Genomic DNA, 11,836 nt, shown 5'->3' on the forward strand with positions numbered 1-11,836 from the left:
ACTAAAATAATGAAATTATCATCATAGACAGAAATTTTTTTATAAAATTATAATCTCATAAGATATTCTTATTTATCCCATCTTACTACTCGCTAGTCGCGTACCAACCAATCTCTTAGTATCAACTATCAAGGATTCATTTAAACTTATAATTAGGTACAAGAATTTTGGAACTATAACAATCAAGCACCGTCTTGCCATCAAAAAAAAAAAAGGAGGTTTCCACGAAAAAGAACACATAATATATAGTCCTATCCCTTTTTAATTTCACAGGTTTCCTTGTCATGCCACCTGCCATCAAAATTGCCTGTCTTTGGCTTTTTCCATACAATTTTTTTTTTTAATACCGTCATGCAAAAAACATAACAAATTAAAGACCGCGTAGAAAATACAAAGCTCGTACACACGCAATTTGAATATTAATATTCTCATGTGTGAAATGAAAAAAACCTGTATCATAACGTATGAGATAACATCATTATATATCAGTGTAAAGAAATATTCCAACTACTCATAAAACATTCTCAACAATTTATTTATTTTTATAAAAAGGGGCTCTAATAGTAATATTAGCCGAAAGATTTATTGTACAAACTTTAAGAAAAAGTATTGCAATTCTCTCCATCCTCTTAAGTCAAAGTAGTTAATAAGTGTCACAATTCTATATTTAAAAGAAAAAAGGTTCCTCACCGTCCCTCTCATAGTACTTTTTTCATTATAAATACTGCCAGCAGTTGCAATATCTAACAACTCCATCAATCGTCATTTTTCTTTACACAAATAATTAACACAACATTCCCAAAGTTCCTACATACAATATCATGGCAGGAGTTAGAAAAACTTCATATTTCACATTGGCTTTGTTTGTTTTTCTTTTAATGATTAGTACACAACTAATTAGTTGTGTCAATTGTCGATCCCTTCGGAAGCAATCGCCCAAAAACAACGTTACCGCGGCTTCACAAGACGATAAAGGAAGACAACTAGGAGGAGCGGAGATTGTGAAGAGAAGTAGACAAAGTTCAGTAAAGAACATGGCTTTTATTATGGTTTCTGGACCAAGCAGGAAAGGTCCTGGTCATTAATTAGTTATTAGTCTCAAATTTTCTGTTTATGTTTCACACATATATTTTTGCACGAAGGTGTTTATTAAGAATTCTTCACAATTGTTGTGATGTACTTAGGAGACATTCTTTTAGGAAGGACATAACTATAGAAGCATAATTGAGTTGAAGATGTATATTGTAATTGCTAAAGATATGTATACGAAATGATTGAAATACTTTAATTTGTTATTGAGATTTAGTTATTTTTAAAGCTATTTAAAAATTATTTTGGACCTATGGTGATTGAATGGTGGCTGTATTATTTCTCTATAGAAATTTATGTATTTTTCATTTAAGAAAATAATTGATGAGAAAGAACAAGTTTTTTTTTTAATTATTATTATTTGTCTTTCATTAGTTAGAGGATTATTATATTGGTTCGAGTTTCATGCCATATTAGTATTGGTTTTTATTAATTTCTCATGGAAACCATGACGGCTTACTAAATTAAGACTGAAGGAGAATTACAATACTATCATTGTGCGTTATAATGTATTTTAAATAATTTCTATAATAATTCTACATCTGTTTTGATTGGACTTATTTTTCCTTTCATTTAGATTGATTATATTTCAATCAATAAATTATGATGCTCTAAATTCACTCTTTTTTTTTCTATTGATAAAATAAAATGTCATGAACTTTTATCTCAAAACCCAAAATTCAAAATTTATGAAAATTTGGGACCACACTTAGTTATTGACTTTAAATGCGTTATAATAATTCTTGGTGACGAAAAATCTTCGGAGATTTTGACCAGCTGCAGGAAAAAAAAATTCAGTGTGTTGTTCGGCCGACAACTTCTTAACTCAAGTTTTTACTTGTGTTTTGAACTTTAGTTCAAATATAGTCTCTCATTAATTTCAGGTTTCAACACATGTACAGTTCCTAGACAGATTTATGATTTAAGTTTTACGGGTTCAAATTTTAAAAGTTTAGATAAGCGCGATATTAACAAGTGTGCACCAGCCTTTTGTCTAGCTATTGTTCAACTTGTGATTGATAACCATGTAAGTTAAGGTATAGAGGTAGAACTAGCATTCTGATTATGACTTAATAGTATATATAATCATCAAGAATTCAATTTTTCATAATATAAAACTCATGAAATCAAAATTCCAGTTTCCTCTGCATATAATAAAACAATATATTCAGCATGACGCACACATTCTTCCACATTAATAAAGATCTAGGGTTGAATTGAGTATAACTTTTATTAATTGTCTTGGCATGCATATAATAAAACATGTATTGTAGTTACTTAAACAGTCGATTTTTATGTGTAACAAATAGCTCATTCAAATATGCTTAGACTTGATATAGTAACACATTAAAGATACTTCAATTATTTTTTTCCGATTTCACCTTAAAATTCTTTTATTTTTTATAAAAAAATAAAAAATTCAACCAAATCATATGCGAAACGCCTTGAGAAGTTGACTTAGTTGTAATCTCTAAGGACGACATGTGGTGGAATTTGAAATTAAAGGCATCCCCTCGTGTGTAGCAAGCTATACATTTATGACCACGCACGTTGTTGAATCCAAAATATTCTGCGACTTACGGCGATGTAAGTCAAAAAGTTAGATTTTACGTAGCTGGAACTGATAACTTTTCCACCTGCTACAGCTGACTCATCGCATGTTCATAAAGGGAACAAACCAATTTTTAGTAATTCTCATTTTATATGAGGTAATTTAATTCGATACTGGATTTAAAAAAGAAAGGAAGACTTTTAAAATATGTGATTTAAAATAAATGATAGAAATTTGTGTGACTATAAATCATTTCAGTAAAATGAATATTTTAAAGTTAAATTGTTACTTAATATAGAAATGTGTCATTCTTTTTTGGGACATAGGGAGTATATGTTTTATAGCATATTACATGCTATAGAATTAGAAACAAAGTAAAATTGTAGCTTCATGGTCTTGATTTATCGGATAGTCATTTAACTAAAAGTTGTTATCTCAAAATTACTTCCTTTCTCGGAGAAATTGAAATCAAGAAAAAAGATATTTTTCTGAGACGATAATTATTAGTTGAGTAGTCATGTAAGAAACCGATTAACTCTCTTCATGTACGAATCCAAAAAGTCCAGCTAACGTTTGTACTTCATATGCTTTTACATGGGAATATTTCTGGACCAACAAGATGTACTATGTATTATTTACTATTGGAAAACTCTCTGTTTTTTTCTCTTTTGCGTGGTTATTGTTATGAATGTGTATCATAATTATCTTCTCTGTCCTATACACAGGTCCAATTTGACTAAGAATATAATTAAGCTTACTTTTGGGCTAATATAGTTCAACTTTTCTATAATTAACATTATTTGTTTTGATATTTTTAGATGTCATAGAGAAATGTTATAGTAGAAAACATGTGATATATGACATAATATGAAAAAGAGGTTTCATATTGTATATGATTGCTATAATGAAATGTTGTTATAGGGTATGATTTCGCAAAGAGGCATGAGTAGTCCCATTAAAATTTGACTTTGCATATTCAGTGGATTTTTGAGTAATAGGTCCTTGGTTACAGCTGTTTTGCTCTGCAGCATTTGGCCAAATTACAGCCGTGAAATTAGATTTTCAAAATTTTAAAGTGTCATGGATTGTACGTTTTACTAGCTACTACAACTTATCCTGTCTGCATAATTAACTAATTGAAAACCCCATATTGAAAAAATTACCTTAATTAATCCTAATTAATAATACATGAAGTTTGTTTTACATCTTGGATACATTCGTAAGCTTTTGTTACTGCTCCATAATCTTAAGCTCCAAGAGTTAATTCCATTTACCTAATAATAAAGATGCTCTTGTGAAGCAGTAAATATCAAATGAAAGTAGATTGATTTTTTTTTTCAATCCTAAAGAGGTGCATATTTGCAGAATCCGAAATATTCTGCGACTAATGGCCGTGTAAGTCAAAAAGTTAGATTTTACGTGGTTGTGCTGATAGCTTTTCCACCTGCTAAAGCTGACTTACACCTTCTTAAATGAAACAAATATGTATAGCATATAAAATGCTGCTATAATTTCATGCAATGGACTTATCCTACGGTTCCAAAAAGTCAAGCTAATGTTTCCTACAACATGCTTTTACTAGGGAACATTTTATGGTTTAACAGTCTACTAAGGGGTCGTTTGGTAGGGAGTACTATTAGAAGAAATAGTCCTAGTATTATGTGTGGTATTATGTAGTATTATATTTGGTAGAAATTTTGGGTCTATGTATAACTAATCCATCCTCCATGGTATTTAGGGGTGTTCGTGGTTCGGTTTGGATCGGTTATTGATTAAAACCAAAATCAAACCAATCTAGTCGGTTTTTAAAATTTCTAAAACCAAACCAAACCAAACGAAAAAAATAACTGTCAGTTTGGTTATTATCAGTTTGGTTTAGTTTTTCTGGTTTATCCAGTTTGAAAGTAATAGTAATTTTTTTGAGGACTTACGTAGATAGATACAAACATCTAGCACATGAAAAATCCACAAAAAAACTATTGTCGGTTCAATTAAGCAATACTAGAGTTATCATTACACGAACAAAGTGTTTCAATTAAGAGAAATTGAAACTATTTTATGTGAAGTAGGGTAAGTAAAGACTAAAATGGATTTTAATGAACTTGGACTTGGGATTATTATAGTTGGGCTAAAGTGTTGGACTTGAAAAAATTGTAAAGTTAAAGACTTAAGTTGTTTAAAATTTAATAAAATATTTATATTTTATTTATGAATAATATATAAATAATTATAAAATTTATATATCTAATTTATCGGTTTGGTTTGGTTATTTTTGTGGTTTTTTTTCTAGTAAAATCAAAACCAAACCAAATAATATCGATTTTCAAAATTTAAAACCAAACCCAACCAAATATCGGTTGTTTTAATTGGTTTGGTTCGGATTGCGGTTCGGTTTATTTTTTAACCATAACCATGAACAACCCTAATGGTATTATAGGGTGTATAACTAATACCTTCCATTTGGTGGTATTAGTAATACATGAGTCTAAAACCATGGGATTAATATATGTAAAGACAAAAATACCACCTCAAATCCTTTCATTTTGTTTATTTTCTTGGTTTTATGTTTTATATTTGTACTAATAAATTTATTTAAATCGATTAGCTTAAAAACTTTATTATTTAAATAGAGTTATTTGTAGCTAAAATATGAATTATTTAATTTAATTATTATTAATATAAAATATTATAACCGTACTAATATGCTAATGTTGATGTATGAATTTAAGAGCTATTTTTGCTATTTAAAAACATCTTGAGTATAAAAATAGTTTAATTTATTTTGCTATTTTTTTAATGATAAAGGGCAATTTTGTATGATAAAAGTCCCAAGTTGAACGATTTTATTGATGTAAAACAATGTTCAATACCTTTTTTCTATAAATTCTTATAGTTGTGAACTTTAATTTATTATGATGACAATTATTTACCCTCAAATAATTTAAGTGAGAAAATAGTGAACATGGTGATAAAATTTTCCTTCTTCTAGCTAGTTAAAAGTCTATAGAAAACAACCCATCTATTCACAAAGAAAGGGGCAATGTCCACACACATTCTGCGCTCTCCAAACCTCACTCGTAAAACTACACGGGTATACATTATTGTAGCAAACATTTGAGTTACTAGTTGTCATTGGATTTTTGAGTGATGAGTCCTGGGTTGCAGCATTTTGCTTCGAAAATACTTGGCCAATGCAACAGTAAAACTAGATTTTCAAAGATGACAGCATACAAGGCACAACTTAATTAAACTTTTCAACATTCCGCATAGAGAAATTATTGTTCTCTTTATATGCCATACATAAAGTCGGTGCATTTTTTTTTCCCCATCCTGGACAGGTTTATAAGTTTGAAAACTATTCCATATTCATAAACTCTTAAAAAGAATTAATTCCGTTCCTCTAAGAGTCAATAATAAGATACATTGACTATTAGAAGCTACACCCACATTGCATCCTGAGAGCCAAACTCGAAAGTCAGAAGATCTGATGATGAGGTTGGAATTTTCTGAAGCAGCTAAGCCTGGAAAAAAAAAACGTACATGATTAAAAGGAGAGCAAAAGACAGCTTGTGAAACAGTTTTCTTTCAACATGTAATTCCGAAAAGATGTGATTTGTCTTGAAAATCTAGTATACATGCCTTCCATTTTAACGACAAATCCTCATACTTTGTATCTTGAGTGAAGTTCAAACTTCAATATATGAAAAAATATAGTCATCATTAGAGCAAAGACAACATACCCAGTGATATCCCATAGGTGGGGTGGGGTAAGGTGTACGCAAACCTTACCCCTACACCTTTGTGGAGGTAGAGAGCTGATCAGTTGTTGTCATGAGGTAACAAAAGGATCCAACATTTAATGTAGGTAACATAATATACTGCAAAGTAGTAAACATGATAATCACCTCCACTTTCCTTTTGTATCTATTCTAAATTTGAGCTCTCTAGTAATTGGGAGGGCAAGATTATCGTGATTAAAGGAAAACTTTGAAATCAAGTGTACTTCTATTCTATGTAATTTGAGCTCTCTAGTAATTGGGAGGGCAAGATTACCGTGATTAAAGGAAAACTTTGAAATCAAGTCCAAAGCAACCCATAGGCCAGATGATGAGAACTAGAAATCTAGCTAGTGTACAACTGTACATACAACCAATTCAAGAAAAAGAAAAAGGAAGCTCCTATCACTACAATTTTCCACAAAGGAAAGACTGATAAACCGGCACACAAAAACACAGGATCATTAAACTAAACCTTAATCACAAATTAGTTAGGGTCCGGAACAGGAATTTAAGGAAACAAGAAGTTTCAACCTCCTGCTCCAAAACTCGATTATTAGTTATTGTTCATCAACTACGCTTCCAACTCCCAAAATGTGCCCATAACATCTTGTTGATATTGTTATTGGGCCCAATCAATTGCTCGCAACTTGAAGTTTATTATTGTAAAGTAAGGACCCGCTTCAGTCTTACATTTCTACGCACAATCTTTCTTGCACTCACACTCTAACAACTCTCTCTTATTTCTCACTCACTTGTTGCTTGCTAACTTGCTTTCTCTTACTTGGTTACAACTGAAATGACCACCTCTATTTATAGGAGGTGATGAAAGGATCTATTGAAAGATATTTACTACTCTCTTCTAGAGTACTCCTAACGTTTTTCTAGAATCACTCTAAATTCTCATTCTGGAGTGCTCCTCCCAATTCTCTACAACTCTTTGACTATTCTAGATTCTTCACGAAATAACATAGATATTAATTAAGTTGGTGATGAATTCCTAACATTCCCCCTCAACACCAACTTAATTTGTTCTTTGCATATGTTGTGAGTGAGTTAAACCTTGAATAAAGAGAGAACATTAAAGAAGGTAAATGAGGCCCTCCCTCACTGCTATAATAAAGAGAGAGCATAAAAAAAGCTATTGATAACTCAGACACCCTTCTCCGGTGCTTAACCAAGGAAGGAGACTCTTCTTTGCTAGACCAAATACTTCTCCTTTATCCCTTGTCATGCTTTTTAGCTCAACCACTCTCTGTTCTTAAGGGTTTCCCTCTCTCAAAAAAAAAACATCTATAAGCATAACAAGTCATACATGTCAAGCCTAATACTGGGCAACTACCACCTACTAAATGTTGCTTTCAGCATGTCCAAATTCGTTTATCACCTTAACACTAGATAAGATGAGCTACAGTGTTGCCGAAAGTGGGATTAATATCCACATTTGCAATATTAGCAACTACTGACTCTGTCAAAATTTCGAGCTCGCCCAATAGACCAACACTGATCAGAAAACCTACTTCTCTTAATCCCAAAGCTCATCACATTCTCCCTAAGGTTCTTCTTTTTTCCGGAGTCCCTAAAGTTCATCTAGTTTGAGCATATGGTTTTTAATAAACATTTCAAACAGCAATAAGTACCTATCATGTGATATTAGTTGGTTGGTTCCCGAGCTCATCAGATTCTCCCTAATGAGCGTTACATTTAAGAATAGACCACATTGTATTCACAAATTTATCCCACCAGTAAAGGGAAGCAAACTAGGAAATATCTTCCTCGATCTATCATAAATGTGTGATATGTGAGAGCAGTACATATAAACACTAAAGATCTTGGCAAAAATACAAACAAACGAACAAGCACACCAGTGACTACTCACTTCCTGGTATTTAAATAAAGTCAGGACTTACGGAAAGCAATCACTGTCTTTCATTCTTGTAGGCTCCTCTTAACAAGTTCCACGGACGGAGCTCAACCTTTCTATTGCACTAACTAGTCTAACATATCAAGCTTCATTATGTTAAAGCTTGAAAACCAATACAATGTTTGTTACTCTAATCCTAGATAAAAAGATGAATAAAGCTTCGATAAGAAGGATTCAGGCTAACCCTAATGTACTCACAAGTACCCCCTGTGACAATCTGGAGTTTGATGCAACCAAATCAAGTTTTCTGGGACCCAAGTTTATCCCATTCTCCAGAACATGCATGGAGTTTATAAATAAGTATAGATTGCGCTCGACGTGAATTCAGAATAGAAAAACTCTTCACCTCAACATCTACCAGAATATATGGAAGCAAACAAAACACACCAGCCTTGTAAAAGGAAGTATGCATGTCTAAGCTCGACACTATAGCTATAAAGTAAATAATAAATAGAAAGCTATTGATAACTCACTTTCTAGAATTGAAACAACATAACTCTCCCAACATCTCACGATTTCTTTAACAGACTCCATGCTCCCTACTCATCTGTTTACTTAAATGACTACTTAGGAGTTTCTCTTGTTCATAGATCTTGAAACCATATTATCATCAATTACTCAAAATCATTTCCTTAGACAACAACAAAAGCTCCACTCTATCCCTACATTGTTATCTGACAAAGTAACCTGAGTGAATGGAAGTTCACTCTTGAAAAACTCCAGCTCTTTCTTTTAGTTGACAACCATTTACATATGATCCCTGTCATTTCTCATAGACTTAAACATCTATTTATCAGTGGTAACTGGTAAGCAACCGATATACATTTATTCTTGCACAAACTTAACATAAAACTGAGAGTTCATACAGCCTACCCTACCAAGAATTACTAAAACTGTGAGGGTCGTTTGGTTGGGAACAACTTATCCCGGGATAAGTTATTCCAACATGTGTATGAGATAACCTATCCCATCCCTAAGGTATAAATGATGTGATAAATAATCCTAGAATTGCCTAATACCTCCAACCAAACGCAGGATAACATAGTCCGGCATTTTATCCCTGGGATTGTTATAACTTATACCTCACACCAAACAACTCCCGAAGGTTAAAGCACAATGGACAGGAAGAAGAAAATTAATAAATGAAACAGATATAAATGAGGTACACAATAGCAAGCATCCACCAGTTCCAGCCAAGTATGCAGATCAACAGGCATTAAAAGGAAATATAAACAAGTAATGCCAAAATCACAACTTTTTTCATCAACCACATTTAGATAGCATTAATTTCATGGCATTTAACATAACATTTAAACACCTTAACAATTCATAAACTGCATAAAGTTGCTACCTGAGTTAATACAGCTTGCAAGTAATTGAATTAACCAAACCCTAGATGATTTCTCACTGCAGAAGCAAATATTTAACAAAACAAAAGTAAGCAAATGACCTCTTCAAGGCTCGGTTTCAACGGATGAGACCTCCCCAGTGAGACCAGAAGCAGAGGAGGGCTCCGAAGCATCAGCCGGCAACTCCGACGGCTTACTCTCACTCTCCGAAGCAGCAGCAGGAGCAGATCTGGACTTAACAGTGTCAATCATGCGCTTGCTAATCTCCTTTGAGTAAACCTGAAGTATCTCAATGCCGTCATCAGCATCGGTAGCAGTGGATCCAGCAGCAACAAATGCCTCCTCCTCAATCAGCCTTGCAGTTTCAGAAGCCTCGTCTTGAGGGAGAGTTCCATAACGCTTTGAGAGTATGGAAGGTGTTGACAGAGACTCGATGAGGCGGTTGATGACGGCGTCACGAGTGCGCTGAGTTGGTGGCCAAATGCTGAAGGAAGTGGTCATCGGCTTGTTCTGAGTCTCCTGTGAGACGGTCTCCTGGGACTGAGCTGAATCGATTTCTGCCATTGATGGTGGTGGTGGTGCGGTGGTGTAGCGGTTGGGGTTTTGGGTTCTGTAGGGTTACGCTGAAATTGAAAATTGGGAAATTGGGGAAATGGAAAAAAAAGGGAGAGAAATAAATAAGGGGAACATTAAAGACAAAATTAAATGAGTTACTGTTTTGCGAAAAAGGAGGTTGGCCCCCACTTGCTGTGATTTTTGGGAAATTTTTTGGCGCATTTGGGGAGTATTTCAAGTTCTGATTTTAAATTAATTTTTTTTATGAAATTTGTTCAAAATTTTTAGGTTCAATTTTTAAATTATGAAATTTGTTCAAAAATTTTAGGTTCAATTTTAAATCAGCAATTCAATATAAAATTTGAACCAAAAAATTGTTTTAAAATAAAGAGATTTAAATTTTATAAAAAAGACTTAGATGTGAAATTGTTTGTACTGAGATGATTTTATTAAAGAATAGTTAATTAACATTATTATTGATTTATGGGAAAAGAGCCTAATATACGCGCAACTTTGTCATCTGAAGCTGATATGCCCCTTGTTATGAAAGTGGTTCATATATATCCTAATTGTTATACAAACGATTCACATATATCCCTACCGTTCCAAAATGAGCTCATATATACCCTTCATTTAACGAAAATAAAAAAATAGTTTTAAATTTATATTTTCTACTTTAAATTTTAAAAAAAATTCATATGGGGTATATATGATTCTTCTAGCAAAGTTCAAGGTATATTTTAATTATTTTTATACATAAATTATTTTTTGACATCTTTGATTATCATTGTTTGAATTTCTTATTCGTATTCTTATTTTTCCTTTCATTCCTTTGTGTAAAGAAAAAAAAATTTAAAACTATTTTTTTTGGCTATATTATAATTTAAAAATATTTTTTCGACTACATTGTTATTTAGTTTTTGTATTTGAAAAAAAAAAATTGGGTCATCTATAATAAATTTTACAAGAAAATTAGTGAAACATAAATAAATTTGACCATCAAAATAATAAATTTAAATTAGTCGTTGAAACAAAAAAAGGTCAAAAAAATATATATGTGAGGAGGATTAAATATATCCATATGTGATTATATTTTTTTCATTAAATATTAAATTGAAATTAATTTTCTACTTCCGTTAGAAGAAAAGGTTATATGTGAGTCATTTGTATAACATTAGGGGCATATATGAGTCACTTTCATAACAAGGAATATATCAGCTCTAAATGACAAAGTTGAGGGTATATCAAACCATTTTTCCTTGATTTATTAGATAACTTTTTGTAAAATTATGTGTTTGAAAATTTGTAATAACATGTAATTATAAAAAAAATATATATATTTATTAATTATGCGTGTTCGGTATTACAATGCCTATATTGCTCATTAATTTGGTAAAATTGATTAGAGTTGGAGATGTTTGATAATTTGTGAAAATTATGAAATTTCATATTTATAAAGAAAAAGATATATAATTTAAGAAATTTAACTTGCAAGATTACATAAAATTTCAACTTCATATTATGAGTTGTAATTATATCCAAAGGGATCCTTACTACTGTTGCTTGAATACTAGTCACAATTCAAAGACTA

The 11,836-nt window shown here is 31.8% G+C and overlaps 2 protein-coding genes across 2 annotated transcripts in view; one reads left to right on the plus strand and one right to left on the minus strand.

Moving 5' to 3' along the window:
- Positions 1-11,836, plus strand: part of LOC125811425 (WD40 repeat-containing protein HOS15-like) — a 286,140-nt gene that overhangs the window by 215,784 nt on the left and 58,520 nt on the right. The window lies entirely within an intron of this gene.
- Positions 6,012-10,329, minus strand: LOC125811949 (MFP1 attachment factor 1). The gene is made up of 2 exons (XM_049491501.1): positions 9,792-10,329; positions 6,012-6,162 (listed from the first exon to the last, which is right to left on the minus strand). Exon 1 carries the CDS (start codon positions 10,252-10,254, stop codon positions 9,796-9,798), a length of 459 nt encoding a protein of 152 aa, XP_049347458.1. The 5' UTR covers positions 10,255-10,329; the 3' UTR covers positions 6,012-6,162; positions 9,792-9,795.

This window comes from Solanum verrucosum, unplaced genomic scaffold (genome assembly GCF_900185275.1).
Source record: "Solanum verrucosum unplaced genomic scaffold, falcon-dt-bn FXZP01000235.1, whole genome shotgun sequence".
In the NCBI taxonomy this organism is placed as follows: Eukaryota; Viridiplantae; Streptophyta; class Magnoliopsida; order Solanales; family Solanaceae; genus Solanum; species Solanum verrucosum.

What these genes read in the sequence shown, in the direction of transcription:
- LOC125811949 (XM_049491501.1), bottom strand. Translation starts at nt 10,254, where the DNA reads ATGGCAGAAATCGATTCAGCTCAGTCCCAGGAGACCGTCTCACAGGAG.